This window comes from Labrus bergylta, chromosome 22, assembly GCF_963930695.1.
Source record: "Labrus bergylta chromosome 22, fLabBer1.1, whole genome shotgun sequence".
In the NCBI taxonomy this organism is placed as follows: domain Eukaryota; kingdom Metazoa; phylum Chordata; class Actinopteri; order Labriformes; family Labridae; genus Labrus; species Labrus bergylta.
In genome coordinates this window covers 15,145,294-15,162,208 of record NC_089216.1, presented here as the reverse complement: position 1 = coordinate 15,162,208, position 16,915 = coordinate 15,145,294, and the positions used below count along the sequence as shown (strand labels likewise).

The 16,915-nt window shown below is 43.0% G+C and overlaps 3 protein-coding genes and 1 non-coding gene across 4 annotated transcripts in view; 2 read left to right on the top strand and 2 right to left on the bottom strand.

Annotated features, from left to right (window-relative positions):
- The window catches only part of si:dkey-3k24.8 (lysophosphatidic acid receptor 4), a 9,446-nt gene extending 4,754 nt beyond the window's left edge, over positions 1-4,692 (bottom strand). The window contains exon 1 of the mRNA XM_020649302.3: positions 4,564-4,692. The gene's annotated coding sequence lies outside the window, so the exon portion shown is untranslated. The remainder of the gene's footprint in view (positions 1-4,563) is intronic.
- The window catches only part of LOC109995512 (butyrophilin subfamily 3 member A1), a 38,137-nt gene that overhangs the window by 12,812 nt on the left and 8,410 nt on the right, over positions 1-16,915 (top strand). The gene's annotated exons all lie outside the window — the stretch shown is intronic.
- Positions 7,763-7,834, top strand: trnaw-cca (transfer RNA tryptophan (anticodon CCA)). The gene has a single exon. It is a non-coding gene; the product is annotated as a tRNA-Trp (tRNA).
- tm4sf21b (transmembrane 4 L six family member 21b) lies at positions 8,679-12,226 on the bottom strand. The gene is made up of 5 exons (XM_020649245.3): positions 11,905-12,226; positions 9,703-9,768; positions 9,366-9,514; positions 9,100-9,286; positions 8,679-8,878 (listed from the first exon to the last, which is right to left on the bottom strand). The coding sequence occupies exons 1-5, from the start codon at positions 12,094-12,096 to the stop codon at positions 8,876-8,878; spliced, it is 597 nt and encodes a 198-aa protein (XP_020504901.2). The 5' UTR covers positions 12,097-12,226; the 3' UTR covers positions 8,679-8,875.

Here is a 16,915-nt window from a genome sequence, read left to right as displayed (position 1 = left end):
CGGGGGTGGGGGGGGCCTTGCCCTTTGACACAGACAAGCGTTATTCTGTCTTTTGTAAACAGATGTTGAAGTTCATCTTGTTTTTTTTTTGTCTTTCTGCTTTTTCTCCTCATTTTTGACCACAAACTATTTTAACACCACATGCATCGGGGTCTCTGATCGAGGGCTGCCTTTATTTGTCAAATCATGCAGGCCAAAGACCTTGTCAAAGACCTTACTCATTGTTGTGTTACAAAAAGCAGGTAAAAGACCTTACTTATTCAAAGTCAAAGTCAACTTAATTGTCAATTTCAAAATATGCCAGACATACAGTGGAATTGAAATTGCATTTGTCTCCGTCCCGCGGTGCAATACAATCAAAATAAGGTAAAATAAGATAAGGTAAAATAGATAAAATAAAAATGAGGTAAAAATAAGATAAATAATATTTACAGTAATAAATTCTAAATTGTGCAAAAGGTACAAAATGGTAAATTAATTAAATAAATTAAAATTTAAAGAAAAAGTAAACTTGTGCAATATGTGCAATGTGCAGAGTTATTAGTCCAGAGTTCTGTAAACTTGTGCAATGTGCAGTAAACTGAGTGTACTTTTGAATAGTTAGCTTCAGAGTTATTAGTCCAGAGTTCTTGGTGGCAAACGGGAGGGGGTTTCAACGTCTATTACAGGGGTGCCCAAACAGTCGATCGCGATCGACAGGTAGATCGCTGACTGATTCTCAGTCGATCGAGATGTTTAGTCAATATAAAATACAATTGTAAAATAGAAAAGTGATTTCAATTTCATCTCATTGCAGTGTTTCCCACACACGATACCTGTGTGGGGAGCCCAAGTATACTTCCGACCTGTGTGTATTTAATTTTTCATTTATTCATGAAATTGCTGCGTGCATGAGAGAGCGAGCGAGAGAGCGAGCGGGGGAGCGAGAGAGAGAGAGCGCGCGCAAGAGAGAGAGTGCAGGCATGCGCAAGGACGTGCAGGTAAAACCGGGGGGCTAAATGTTTTACCAAAAAGTCATATATAGAAACTATGCAACGAGTGTTAAGCACATTTGATGTAGCTGCAGCTACTTTTCTCTGCTCCTCTCTGCTGTCATGACTGTGAGCATCGCGGGGCACGAGACACACCAACAAACAGCGCAAACGCACACACACACACACATACACACACACACTTGCACTGGAGCGCCAGCCACCACGCGAATTTTTTTACTTTTTACTTTTAGTGCTTGTGTACGTGTGTGCACGCGGGAACACACGTGATCCGGTCAAACGGTCGGCTCCACCGTGTCTGCAGCTAATTTAACAAAAGCAACATCATCTCACAGCAGCCTGCTGTAGTCTGTGAACATCTCCACACAGATTAAAGTTGTTTGTTGTAAACTAAATTAAGGGAAAAACATATGTGATATAAATACAAACGTAATATTAAAATGTAGCCTACCCTAAAATAAGAGTTTAAAAAAATTGCATTATTTTTTACAGAACTCTCATTTATTATATCTGAAATTATTTTCTGTTTGTTGTGTGAGTATTAAATGCATTTGGAGGCTGTCGATGAAGGCTACGGCTCACTATGTGGACTGGTAGATCTCTGCAGACTGGCAACTTTAAAAGTAGATCTTGGTTTAAAAAAGGTTGGGCACCCCTGGTCTAGTGTTTGTGGGGGCAGAGGGGGGGGAAGGAAGAGAGGGGAGAGAGTTAAGCTTCCTGACAGCTTGGTGGAAGAAGCTGTTTCCCAGTCTGGTGGAGCCGGCCCGCAGGCTGCGGTACCGTCTCCCTGATGGCAGGAGGCTGAAGAGAGGGGAGTGGGACACCGATAATCCGTTCAGCAGGGTCTTGCGGTTGGCAGCTGTGCAGCTCCCAAACCACACAGTGATGCAGCTGGTCAGGATGCTCTCGATGGTGCCTCTGTAGAAGGAGCACATGATGGATGGGGGGGCTCGTGTTCTCTTCAGCTTGTGGAGGAAGTAGAGGCGCTGCTGAGACTTCTTGGACAGTGATGTGGTGTTGGTTGTCCAGATCCTCACTGATGTGAACCCCCAGGAACTTGGTGCTGCTCACTCTCTCCACAGCAGCACCGTCAATGGTCAGTGGGGGTTTAGGAGTGGGGACTCTCCGGAAGTCGACAACAACCTCCTTGGTCTTGTCGACGTTCAGGAAGAGGTTGCTGTCTCTGCACCACGTGGCCGGTTGGCTGAGGCCCCCTCTGGCCACACACATACCTGCTTCAGAACTGGTTTGGTGACTTTAACCCTGGGTCTGTAAACTGGCATTAGCATTACACTGATATGGTCAGAGTGGCCGATGTGGGGGAGGGGTGAAGCTTTGTAAGCACCTTTAACTGATGTGTAAATCATGTCCAGAATGTTACCTTCTCTGGAAGTGGGGTAAAACCGTCTTGAGATTTGCATGGTTAAAATCCCCAGCGATGATGAAAAATCTGTCTGGGTGGGCTGTCTGTTGCTCACTGATGGCGTTGTAAAGTTCCCAAAGTGCGTCGATTCTATCAGCGTTGTTGGTGGTGGGGGGAATATACACAGCGACCAGCAAGGTCGAAAGGACGGCACTTTACGATCATAAACTCCGCCAGCGGTGAACAGTGTTTACATACCACAGCAGCATCTCGACACTATGGAGGACTAAAAGTGCCAAAATGAAATATATAAATATATAATTAATTAAATCATTAAATTCGTCATCAATTATTTAATATTGGAAATAAATCAACAAATATATAAATAAATATGTAATTATTTAATTAATTAAATGCATGTGTTATTAAAGAATTATTTAAATGTGTCATTAATTATTTAAAATTAGTAATATATAAATAAATAATTTATGAAATACATAAATAATTAAATAAATGTTTAAATAATTATTTTAAATGTTCATTCATTCTATGTAAAAACACATCTATTTATTCCTCTATTTATTTAATTATTTCATGTCTCCTGCTCCAGCAGTGCATCATGAAATAATTTTATCTGTCATCCTCTCCCATCAAACTCAGTGGGCGGGATTAATGCTGATCGAGTCACAAACCATTGCTTTGGTCTGAAGGGTTGCCAGACTAGGCGGTTTCCTGCCAAACAAACAAACAAACAAACATGGCAGCAATCACAGAGGATCTGCATGAGCTGGTAGCCCACACCGGACATGATGCTCTTGAACGGCAGTGGGTATGTCAAAAGCCGGGCGCCCTGGTCCGTGTGTGTTGCGGCCCAGTACGGGAGAAGCGCTGGAGAACTTCTTCTAAGTTTGCAAACACTCTTCGGTCAATATCTTGGTCAGAGAGAGCGGAAATAACTTCAATAAATCCCTCTGCTTTGCTAGCCACATGTTCAGGGTCCGAAATTCCAGCGTCAACATTCTCTGCCAGGTCTAAAATATCTGTTATCAACTCACATGAGAGCTCATGCAGATCCTCTGTGATTGCTGCCATGTTTGTTTGTTTGGCGGGAAATCGCCTAGTCTGGTCGCGCCGCCAGTCAGTCAAAGACTGATTATAATTATATATAATTATATTATATTTGTGTAACCTGAGTGTCTACAGACCCACAACATGTGAAATAAACCCATCCAGTCCTTTGTTTGTGGTCTGCACAAGTCTTACAACACAGAGAAAAATGCTCCTTTTCAAATGTGCTCTGCTAGTGATGTCACAGTGGGATTCTGTTAAAAAAAAATCCCCTCCCCTTCCCTGGTATCTCCACCCATCGACAACAACCCCAGCCTAGAACAAAACTTTTGTGCAGGTCCGCCATTTCTATTCTCGTTACAAAAGAGTGTCTACCGGCAAAACTCAGGGAGGGCTCATCACATTTAAAGAGACACACACACCAAAATGGAGCGTTCTGAGAGAGTTGGTTTTTACAGGGTCACAAAACTCCTCTGCTGCTTGATTCATGTTATATTTTGAACAAAGCATAACACAGATGTTTCATTTAGACCTTTAGACATTTAGACATTTAGACCACAGGGGACTGATTATCACCTGGGCAATTAGTCGGTCGGGCTCTAATCTTTGCAATCTAAACATCACATTTAAACATTGATTCTGGAATAGTGTCGGTCCAGTCACTTGTGAATCTCATTAAGAATAAAAGTCATTTTTTGCAAGTTTGCACACATGCATTAAGGTTTTAAAAACACCTCTGAACCTCATTGAGTATTTTAGAGGAAGTTGGTCTTGTTTTCTCACTGCTGTTGGGACACAGCTTCCTCTGAAGAAACAGGTCTGATTTTGACTTTTCTGTTTGATAAGACTTGTGTTAATCAGTGTACTTCTAGTGATGAAAGATACAACATTTGTACAAATTAATTTCTCTGATGGAATCCTTAAAAATAAACTTTAAAATAATCAAGCACAGAAACACACACGTTACCATCATCATCATCATCAGAGGACCATAAATGACCCACACACACAAGTTTCAACATCATCATCAGAGTTTGATCTGTGACTGTAAAACACACACACGCACACACACACACGCATGCTAATCAAATCAAACAGATTTTCCAGGTGTATTTTAGAAAGGAGTTGTTCTCTCTTTACCTGCAGGACGGTCAGAGGAGGATGAAGATGTGTTTGTGTGTCAAACTGAAAGCTCAGTCACTCTGAAGGTATGAGACACACACACAGGAAGTTAACCAATCTTAAGATCTGTTTGTGTCACACACCCTGCATGTTTCTGCTGCGTGTGTGTTTTCTGCTGTGTTCGCTTACACGCTGATATGGAAATGAAGCAGCAGTGCTCATTTGTTCTCCTTTTCTTATTTTACCAAATAAGAAAACTTTTCCCAAACTTTCAGACTTGAACATCAATGTGATTAAATAGGTTCATTCAGACCATCGGATAAATGTTTTTCTCTCCTTGTAGCTTGCAGGTCACATCTAATAACACAGTTTACCGAATTAAAGAAAATCCACAAAGAGAGTTTTCACACCTTCAAAAAAACCTCCTGAAGTGTTGGTGTTGAGCGTCATGTGTGAACACAAACAGCTGAATGTTTCTCTCTTCACCCGGAGTTTCTCCTCCAGCCTCCTTGTATTTATTCTGCAGAAAGTCAGAGTGAGCTGATGTGAGAACGCAGCAGGATATAATCAGGAGAATTCACCTGGAGCCAGTGGGAGGGGGTGATGACGTTTATTCCCTGTGATCGCTGCACGACCATAGACTGTCTGCACGCCACCTCTACCATCTCCGTGCTCTAATGAACCTGCTGCATTATGTTTCCTGTTCTCCAGTATGTTCTTCTCCACTCTTTAGTTCACACTGAGATTCTGTTCAACTACACATAGCATTGATAGAAAGACACATATTCTCATTATAGCGTTGTATAGAGGACTCTGTTCGTATGCTCACGTCTTACCTCAGGAGACCCCCCGTCCCCCCTCCTGTCTGATAGGGATAGTCTCCTGCTGTGAGGTGGAGCAGTCCGCCTGAAGTTATCTGAAATGTTCAGGAGTGCAGATGTGAAAACGAAGTGAGAGCTGCCAACACAAACTCACACCTCAAGTCACATCTTCATGATATCAGAGCTGTTTATTCTTTTGGTCTTTTTGTGGTTCAGATTCTGTTTTTATATACAAACTTTCACCTATTCTTATAGATCTTATCTTCAATCACCGCTCATGCTTTAAACTCTGACTCACTTTGAGAAACGTTTTTTTTAGTTTAGTTCCAATAACGTCGCTCTGTGCGCCGGTTTCTGCTGTCACTTTAGTTGACATAAGATTAGTGCGATGGCAGACGTAACCAAAGTAGCGCTGGTGCTAACGTTGCTAACTGGACTTTTTACATGCTCACACATGCACAGTTACTCTCCACTATGCTGATGAGCAGAGACGCCTGATTGGACGACTAAAGCCTCAGTTTTAACAAAATCCCACCTACACGTCGACTAAATCTTAGCTTGTGCTCGCTGAAGGTTTCGTGCAGCCTGGTCTTGAGTCAGACTTAAACACACGACTTTCAGAGTGAAAAACCAACTCCTTACAAACTGAGATGTATCTGAATCTGAAGATTCCTCAGAGTATCAGGAGTACCTGAACACGTCAGAGTTAAAGCAGGTGAGACGTGCACAGGTTTAAGTTTTAACGCGGTCTATGTTTGACTCGGTTTAAGTTTGACCTGGTTTGACTTCAAACTGGTTTAAGTCTGTGACCTCTGATTGGTTAAACTTTGTGCGGCTCCAGTCTGATCTTCTTCCTCTCTCTGCATCTGCTTATTTCTCAGCGCTGAAGATGGTCCAGCAGTGAAGGACTCCACCTGGAGATGACGGCATGTGGGTTCGATTCCTTCCACCAACCACCTGAGGGAAGTCACACAAGCGTGTGTGTGATTTCATTTCCATCCGACTCGTAAAAAAATTTCCGTTGTTGCGATTTCTCGTCGATTTCAACTTGCGTCAACTTGCCTCCATTTCAACGTGTCTGAACACGGCAACCATCGAGGAGGGAACAGAAAAAGCTAAGAAAACCTGAGCCCAAGGATTGTTCAGCTAGTTTAGCTTAGCAAGCTAAAGCTAGTTGGATGGGCAGATTTGTTTTTTCTTTTTAGGAAATCAGAAAAGTTTGATTGTGAGAGAGGAGCTGATCATGCAGGACATAGCTTGTGTTTGGCGTCACGGCTCCGACCTCATCGCTCCTCGCAGTTTTTATTTCCATGCAGAGGTTTGAGGAGTGATGGGCTGATATTTGAAACTCCCCAGGCGGAGCTGACAGGTGGATGCTGGATGGAGGCGGGGCTGAGTGAGGGTGCAGGTCAGAGCTGGCGATGAAGGAGCACAGGGAGAGAGCGGAGATCTGTCAGCTTCAGTCAACGCTAATTGAAAGGAGGTGGCGTCAGGTGTGAAATCAGATCAGAACCAGTTTACTCCCTGAACGAGTATTTTAAATCACAAGTCTCCACCCACCAGTGCATCACCACACCTGTCCTTCAGGCCTGTCATTTCCATGTCTTCATCCAAACCGAGCCCGACCTGCTGCAGAGAACAAAGAAAACTTACAGGTGAGTGTTTAATGGACGTGCACCACGCTTTGGTTTTGATTCTCTTCCTATTTACCTTTTGTTGAGAGAGCAACACCTGAGAGTGTGGGTGTGAGCGTGCCGGTGGAGGAGCTCAGACAGGTAGGGGGGACCCACCCACTCCACGGCGCGCTGGTCAGACACAGGAGCACGTTTAGTGTAAGACTCATTCCCCCATGATGCACCACAGAACACCACAGCAGGTCAACAAACTCTATGACTCCTCCCTCTGAGAGTCAAACACTCTGTGGACTACTTCACCCCAAACATCTGTAAACTCCTCCATTATTCATGATTTATTTAAACAGTGCAATATTCAATTATCAGTCCATTAATAGTTTCGTCTACATATCGCTCCTTCTGGTGCTTATCCCTTTACCTCCTAATTAAATTTTTTATTTTATTTATATTTAGGCCTATATGACTGTATTTCTGCTGCTAAAGTGTGTCAGAGCAGCTGTCAGTCCTCCGGATTAATAAAGTACGAGTATGTGGTAGGAGGGGGCCCTCTAGCGGCTAAAGAGGGAACAACATGTTTCACTGTAATGACCATAAATGGTAACGTTTCTGTGACGTGATGTCTCTGAACAAGGGTTTATATTAACGAGGATTAAGGATAAAGTCAGTCTATTTTTCGACTGTAAACAGACGTCGGTCATAAGGTTCAGAAAACAGAGCAGGTTATGATTTATATTCTTTGCTGTTACTCACCAAGGTTGTCAAGACCTCGTGGCGCAACGGTAGCGCGTCTGACTCCAGATCAGAAGGTTGCGTGTTCAAATCACGTCGGGGTCAAGATTTAAATTTTTTTGAGAGTTTTTAGATCTTCGTTAATTTCTGCTTACACGTCGATGTTTTTGTTTTTTTTTAAAAAAAACTTAAAACGTGAAGAATTGGCACCAAATCAGGTCAATAGATATGAATAAATATGAACTTTTAACACCTGGGAAACGTAAAAAATATAAATATTAGTAAGTCATAAGTTGGATTTGGTTAGAAAAAAGTCCTAATTATGATACGAATGAATAACTGGGACATAAGAAGTCATTATTAAAAGTTATTAAATGTTTGTAACAGTAAGAAATGTGAGATAAAAGTCACAGTTATGAGATAAATGTTATAATTATTATTGGATAAATGGACTAATTGTTGTCCTAATTGATTAATATTTAATTTTTTCATGATCTAAAAACGTTTCTTTTTAATTAAAGTTCATACATTTGACATATAATGTCATTATTAGGACCTAAAAATGTCATAATTCTTACAAGAAACTTTTATTGGAATGAAAATCCTTATTATAATATATTTAGTTAGAATTTTCAGGGTAGAAAGCCATAATCTTTGTCATAAATCATAATTATGAGTCTAAAATTAAGAATTTGATTCGATTGATAGTCTGTTTCACTTGATCTGGGAAGTCGAAACTGAGTTATAAGTTTGATACGTCATCAGGAACGCCCCTTGAAGTCAAGAACTCGGAGAACCTTCAGTTGTCTGAGTTAAAACCAACATTATCCATCAACAGTAACGATTAAACTGTAACTAAAACGTATTTAATGATATCCCTTTAAATCCCCCGTCTGCAGCTCTTAATTATATATTCAAGTTTTATCAGTGACAACGAGGGGAGACGATGTTTTTGTCATTAATACTTTATTAAAAAACACTTTTAACAAATAAAATGTACAGACACAAAAACAGAAAACATCCACAGGAAGTGATCGAAGTCGCCCGAGAAGAATTAGTAAATATCCACGAATTATCATGATGAAGATGATGAAGATGATTCTTCAGGTTTCTTCTTCATGGTGTTGTGATGAGTTTTAGTTCAGCTTACTGTTGAGAGAAAACAGAGAGATGGACGTTAGGTCTAAAGACTGAAGCCTGCATTCTCCCTAACGTCCAGCAGGGGGCTACCCTGGAGGTCTGTGATAAAGTGCTTCTATTGGTCAGTGGGTTTATTCCCTCAGTAACACGTTCATGGTCTCAATCTTTACATTCAGAAGTCTGGTTAGTTTGCGTCTGACTGAAAAGCTCTCGCTCGGCTCTCGTCTCACCTCTTTGCCGGCGCAGGTGCCGCAGATGCATCCGAAGAGCCCGTTGACCATCTGGATGAGGCAGAGGATGAGCTCGAGGCAGGCGGCCACCAGCAGGGTGGAGAAGAGCCCGACGTTAAACTCCACCACGTCCTTGGGCTCCTTGCAGATCTCCCACTTTTCCGTATCGCTCAGGTAGCTCCCGGAGCTGTGGAGGATGAAGACGCAGCGTTAGAGAGAAGACGATCATTAACAGCTTCACACGTCACAGTGAGGACTCGAGGTACCTGTTGGCGAAAGGTGTCCCCCATGTGGGGATCAGGTCGTTGTTGAGATACAGACACATCGGGCCGTTAGCCATACCCAGACCTGCAACACTCAGGCTGTAGATGGCGCCGACGACACCGGCTGCTGCGAAACCGATGGACAGGAACATCTGCAGACAAAGAAGAGCGCAGTCTGAGTCACATGACTTCACCTCACGTGTTTATTCCAAAGTGACAATCAGGACGCAGGAAGTCATCGTCATGAGACTTATTTAAACTGGTTGAAGAGGAGCAAGATATGTGAGGATCGTTCCTTTTCATGTAACGATAAAATAAATATTATACCGTGAAGACTTACCCCGCAGCGGTTAGCACAGCAGCCCTTAGCACTGGTCAGATGGATGTGGATGGCAGGAATGAGGACCTGAGAGAGGGGGGGGGGGAGAGAAAGAGAGAGAGAGAGAGAGGGGAGAGAGAGATAGAGAGAGGGGAGAGAGAGATAACATTGTTAATGTGGGGTCAGAAGAGTTGAGATTTAAACTTGTTCTCTGATCTCTTATTGATAAAAGGTGAACAGAAACTTCTGAACAGTTTTTGTTTTGTTTTTATTAAAGGATATCAAACTATTTTTAATCTCATGTTTTTCTGCCTTACTTCCTGTTTGGAAACTACTTTTACTTTGAAACTAAAAAGTAATTTCCTGTAAATTAAATGTTTTATTTATTTTTTGTTTTACCCCAAATTTTTTTTAGATTTTTTCAAGAGTTTCCGACAAACAACGAGCAGCCAAATGTATAAATAAAATAATTTCATTTAACGTTCAAAGACACGGGGCGTCTGGAGTCTAGCGGTTATTTTGTGCACACCCACGTACAGTGGTTTAAAGTCCTTGATAGTGGACGGCTCAGGTTCGAATCTGTCTTCTTTCCATCAGGTCTTTATTTTCCTCTAAAAAAAAAACATTAAAACTAAATAAATGTAAACAGCAAATATTTGTTAAGATCTCCCACAGCCATGAATACATGGCAGAAACATCTGCAGCCAGACTTCTCCGCCTCCAAGTCAACTTCAACTCTCGATGATCGCTACACTCACTCAAAAGAACGGTAGCAAAGGTCAATGTGTGATGTCATAGTACTTTTGACTTGTCAGCTGAGCTGTCTGAGAGTTTTAGTGGTGACCCCGTATGGTCTCTCAGTCGAGCACGAGGATCGTTCCATTCCAGCTGTGTGGGGGTGTTTAATGTCTAATACTACATAGATTTGTCTGTTTTAAATAATTGATGACTCATCGCCTCTCTCGGTATAAATCTAAACTTATTCATACTTTACTTTAAATCGTCTCCTCAGTGTGTGCATGAAGAAATCACCCCGATGTATCGATAGAAGCAGCAGATCCATGTTCGGAGGATTTTATTGGCTACAAGAGACGTCAGTCATCTGCACAGTCGCGTGTGATTGGCTGTCAGAACAGGGGGTGGCACCTCCTTTCAACAAATTGGCTGTTATGAGGTGTCATCAAAAGGTCAGCGGAGTTTGTTGAATCAGTCCGTGGATCGTTATGGATGTAAAGAGTTTGGATTAATTGAAATGGTGGGGACTGGTTTCTGATCAGGAGAGTTCAGTCTTTAAAGGGTTAAAAGACGTTGTCTGTTTGTCGCTGGTCTGACAGATGCTTAGATTGTGGCGGCTGTGAGACGGCGCCCTCTAGAGGGTTAAATCTGAACAAACCTGCTCCTCTCCTTCAGATTCAGATCCAAACACAACGTTAAACAGCTGTTTTAAAGCAGCTAAATGCTGTTTGCTGTTTGATGATTTAAGTTCCTGTAATTCAGGTTAAAACAACATCGACCCCCTTAAAGGTTTGAGTGATGTCACTGATCCGTCTCCTCTCAGGGAGCTGCACGTTAAAGGACGACTGCATCGAGACGTGTCCTTTTCTCTGACTGTTTAAAGATCTTTACATCAAGCTTTTTAATCGTCTCCACTCGACCAAACTTGAACCAGAGGTAGAGGATCAGAAAGGTCAAAGGTCATATTGGTGTTTTCCCAAAGCGAGATGTTTAGTCATTAAGGAGGCCGAATGTGCAGATCAATATTGACACACCTGTAGAGGACACGTCCAGGTGACTCAGGGATGAAGTCGATCTAATCAATGCGTGCGTGAACCTTCACTTCATGGTCTCCTCGTTTGAGGGACGAGTTCAGGAGAAAAGCTCTAAACTCTGTGTGCAGGTTTGTTAAATGGGAATATTGTATTCTGCCTTTCAAACAAAATGAACTTTTTGGATCATCTCCGGCTTCTGGAAAACATTAATTCACATTTCTCGATTGTTTCATCGACCGAAAAAATGATCGCTGAACCCTGAAAATAAATGTAAACTAAGCAGGATAATAATTTAGTTTTATAGATTGTGCTGAGGCGAAGAGAGAGACCAATCCTAAAAACTGTAACGCCGTTAGACAAACGGCAATCAGGGAGCGGATATTAGTAACTTAATCAAACGTGTGCTGATGCTTCGAGCTGTTCTCCATCATCACACTGACTGTAACCTCCTCACCATGATGCCTCCTCCGATCAGGCCTCCCATGTATTTGACCTCCTCCGTCAGCATGTCCTTCCCGTCCTTGTCAGGCAAGGCGTACTTCGTCTCGAAGCCGGGGAAGAAGAGCATAATGTTACAGATCACCGACACCAGGGCCAGCACGTAGAGGGGCACGGCGATGAACTTGGCGCACGCTCCCGTACACATGATGTCTGCAGATTGAAAGAAGCTCTCAAAAAGGAAAAAAAAAGTAGTTTCAAATCCTGCAGGTCCTCCTCCGGCTCAAAGCGGTCACAGGTGAGGAGCAGCTTCAGGTGTCGGAGGAGTAGAACGGATCATCAGTTTAAATATATGTCGGAGGTTTCGCAGGGTGGAGCAAGTGAAGGTGGAGCTTTAGTTGATAAAGATATGAAGCCGGCTTATCGGCCCCTTTACGACCCGGACTATGTCATGGGTGGGTGTGTGTGTGTTTCCATTAGGCCATAAAAGACATCAGAGTACAGACGACAGTATTAACCCTTCTCATGAAGACGACCTGTTTCCCAAGCCTTAAGTCATTTTAAACATCGCCATGTTGGAGGCAGAAGTGACCATATTTGGAGGAGGGGGTGGAGCTGGAGAAGAGGAGGGGTTAGCAGATGCTACATGCTAAAAGCTAAACAGCCTGTTACAAACACATTAACTGGGTTATTATTTGGACACTGGAGGAACTGCAGCTTTATAACAGAGTAAATGAAGTTGTGATCCCCGACTGATCCTTTAATGATTGATCTATTCATCAAATACTTTTTGATACAATGTGTTTTAAAACGATACAATCTGTTATTTCATTAACCTATTGTATCTTTAAAGGAGCAATCTGTAACTCTGACACCTAGTGTTTAAAATGGGTACTGCAGTCTAAATTCTAAACATTGTAGAGAGCTGTCTCCCCCCTCCCCCCTCCTCTCTAGGGTCGATGCTCACACAGGTCACCATGTGGTGGACTCTGAAGCTTCAGTGTTTATCCAGCTCTGCATCGGTCTGTAAACCTTTCTGTGTTCTAACTTCTCTCCATTTTTCAAAAGCATCTCCAATATTGATCCTAGCTTGAGCACGTTTCATGCAGAGGCTTTTTAGGTCGGGTACAATCACTTCTATCTGAACCACTTCTCTTGCCCATTTCCATCACTGCAACACCTGTTGGTTTGACCTGATAACTGCTCTCATATCTGGCAAACCGAGGGGCGTCCAAAACGGCCATAACCTTACTTTGCCATTGTTGAGTGTGGAATGTGCCGGAGTTCGGCTGCAATTTTTGCCAATTTAAACCAAGAAATGATCAAATATTGGGTGCAGAGGGCTTCTTTGGAATCGATATATTCAACTTAACCTCCACGAAAAGATAAGACTTTAGGCAACAAGGACTCACCTGTGTGTGTGTGTGTGTGTGTGTGTGTGTGTGTGTGTGTGTGTGTGTGTGTGTGTGTGTGTGTGTGTGTGTGTGTGTGTGTGTGTATGTGTCTCAGATGTCAGTTAGAGGCCAGCCTCACCTCCTACACATTTAAAAGGAGCCATAATTCACTGATAAGCTAATCAAATCATAAACACACACGCACACACACACACACACACACACACACACACACACACACACACACACACACACACACACATACGCACACAAACAAAGAGTTAAAGTTGTGGGAGAGCCAATTGAACTTAACTGTTAGTAATCTTTGGCTGGGTGTCGCCACGCCAGGAGCCGTTTGACCCCAACTATCACCTGGCAACAGTAAGCTCCAACAGCTGATCAGCGCCAGGCAGAGGAGGTAGATGTTAGCTAGGAGGCTAACACTAACGCTACTGATCCAACAGGCGTGTAATGATGTTGATCAGTCTGTGGAGGGCCCGCTCACTCATTTCTGTCTGCAGGCCTGAGCGGAGAGGATGGACTTTTCTCATCATTGGGGGGTTTTGTAGACGGACTATAGACACATGTTAGTGTTAGAGGAACATGGTGAAGAGGATTTAGCATCATATGTGACCTTTAAAGATAGAATAAGACACGTGGAGATGTTGTTCTGGTCAAAGTGTTTATCATAAAATCTCTGAGATTTAAATCTGCAGGTCACTCCTTTCTTAAACTCTTAATAATAATTAATAATAATCTATAAACGTGTGCTTTATGACCCTCGGGGGGTTTTCTCTGTGACTCTCTGCTGAGGGTTGTCCTCTGTGTGCTCATTATGATAACACACACACTTTGATCCTGAGGGTGTGTGGCTGTGTTCGTCAGTCAGAGTGGTAGTACCAGGTACGCCCCACAGCTTTATATAACATCGATGAGACAATAAAAGTTTTTCAGTTTAATAAAAGCTCATAAACTTCAACGGCCTCACATAACTCACTGAAGGGAAACACGACTTCATATATCAGAGGGAGGAGCCGTGTGCATCTTCCTGTTTGTTACAAGAACTTCCAGAATTTGAAACAAGCAAAGTTCATTTATTAACTCGGGAGCAGGACCACACCTTCAATCCCCTGACAAGCCGACTTACACCAAGCCGTCACACTCCACCCTCCGTCCTCTCATCCATCCATCCTCCTTCCTTCCTCATCCCTTCCTCATATTCATTCTCCTTCCTTCCTCATCCCTTCCTCTCGTTCGTCTTATTCTAGGAACAGTCTGGGCCGTGATCAGCTCGGGCAGAATTACTCCTGAGACAGAACTAGTCTTAGTCTTGGTCTCAAGATCGATTTCGAGACCAGCTATTGAAGGTCTCGTCTTGGAATCGAAAGTAGTTCTACTCGGTCTCAGACTGGGTGGACTCCGGATTTGAAATCAAGACCACAGCTGACGTCATAACTGTGATTAGAAAAGCGCCTCTTTACAGCCGCAACCTTCCCAGTGTTACAGTCTAAGTGAGTGACACGCCCCCTGCACACAAGATGATGGTTTTTCAGAGATATTTATGGTCTTGGTCTTGTCTCGGTCTCGCCCTGCCTTGGTCTTGGTCTTGGTCTTGACTCGGTCTCCGTCCCTAAATGTCTGGGTCTTGGAGGATTATGGGATGCATGGCGAGCAGGCGCAAGACACATGAAAGGGGCGGGACAAGAGTTGAACTTCAGTGAACAATATTCATATGAGTGCGATGCGAGCTGCGCGAGCCGCCTTTTGATTGGATATTCTGGAAAGGCTATTTTCCCCGCCATTCAAAGCGGAAACAACATGGCGCCTTTTTCTTAATATAGAAATACCTTCTTATACAACAGAACACTGAAATCGTGAGATATTTGTAATGTAGTTTCTGAATCTCCGCCCATTTGGCTTAAAGAAAAGCTGCTGTGATTGACAGCTGTCTTTGAGGCCAGGCAGGAAATGTACACGCCATGGTTCACGGCCACAAGCAGCCGGAAGACCACGTGACAAGCGAGGTCTGCGGAAAACGTTCTCAATGTGTCGTATGCAGCGGGCCGCAGCGTTCGCCTCGGGGGTTGCGTGCATGTTGTTTTTTCTACGACGACATTGTACGATTGGACGGATAAATGAACTCTCGCCTTCTTTGTGAGAAGGTTTTTTAAGGTGTTTTTAAAGTGCTGACAGGAAATGAAAGGGCGAGAGATCCGTTAGCCGAGGAGGGAAGTGCACGGACGTGACAGGAAGTGATCTAACCCGCATTGATTAAAGGTAATAAATCAACGTAATAAACGGTTGACCGATCCTGCACTCTGACGTCACAGCGTCACCTTCAGCCTCGCTGACTCTGAGTTCATCTGAACTACCTGAACATGAGTTCACCTCCCCAGGAAGTCTTATCAGAGCACGCCATGAGCGCTGATAGAGAGGCGTCACCACGCAGAGCCACGCCTGTCTGTGTGTGTGTGTGTGTGTGTGTGTGTGTGTGTGTGTGTGTGTGTGTGTGTGTGTGTGTGTGTGTGTGTGTGTGTGTGTGTGTGTGTGTGTGTGTGTGTGTGTGTGTATTTGTCGTGTTCCTCACTATCTTCACATTTGAACCAAGCCATAATTCACTGATAAACAAAAGGCGTGTTGCCTTAGAGGACAGAGTGTATCGACCATGAGTTCATGTCACTGCAGAGTCAGGAGGATACATTAAGTTTTATCACCCATTAAAATAATTTATTTTGATTTCATTTTAATGAATCTTTAAAAACACGAGAGAAGCTTTAGCTCCTTCAGAGCGAGCGATGACTGATAGGCGGTGAAACAGAGTCAGCAGAGAGTTTCTGAGTGTATAAAGTAAACACCGAGTCTAAACTCATTTAGAGAAGGTGTTATCTGTTATCAGCAGCCCGCCGCTTGATGAGGTCACCTGCAGCACAAACCGTCCAGGAGCAGCTCCGACCAATCAGGGACCAGAAACCACAAACACACGTTACATTGCTCTCCACCAAACTACATAGATAAAACCTGTGATTTAAGGCCTTAGGACATGTGACTTTATAGGTTTAAATGTTACCTCTAATGTCCAGCAGGGGGCATCACTGGCTTTAAAAGCAGCCTGATTGTAAAGAAGTTTATGATTATGATTATGATTTATTGATTTCCCCCACGGGGGATCAATAAAGTATATCTTTATCTCTTTATCTTTATCTTTATCAAATGTTCCGACCTCTCCCTTAATTTATTCCCTCAGTAAATATTCTCCAAACGAACCAAAGTCTTCTTCCTCGTAGCAGGATGTTCATTGATGATTATGAGTCAAAGAGACAAGGAAGAGGGGGAGGAGCTAGGGTGGGGCTACCTGTGATTGACAGATTTTTTAAAATATATTTAGGTAACCTGAGTGTCTACCGACCCAAAAAATGTGAAATAAACCCATCCAATCCTTTGTTTGTGGTCGGCATCAGTCTTACAACAGAGAAAAATGCTGTTTCAAATTTTCTCAGTTTGTGATGTCACAGTGGGATTGAGGTAAAATAAATCACCTCCCCTCCCCTGATATATCCACCCATGGACTCCACCCCCAGACTTGAACAAAACTTTTGAGCAGGTCTCTAATTTTTATTCTCGCTAAAGAGGAGT

Coding starts and splice junctions, on each gene's coding strand:
- tm4sf21b (XM_020649245.3), bottom strand. CDS start 12,096: ATGTGTACGGGAGCGTGCGCCAAGTTCATCGCCGTGCCCCTCTACGTG. Junction 9,515..9,702: donor GCTGTGCTAACCGCTGCGGG/GTAAGTCTTCAC, acceptor CTTTGTCTGCAG/ATGTTCCTGTCCATCGGTTT. Junction 9,287..9,365: donor GGGACACCTTTCGCCAACAG/GTACCTCGAGTC, acceptor CATCCTCCACAG/CTCCGGGAGCTACCTGAGCG.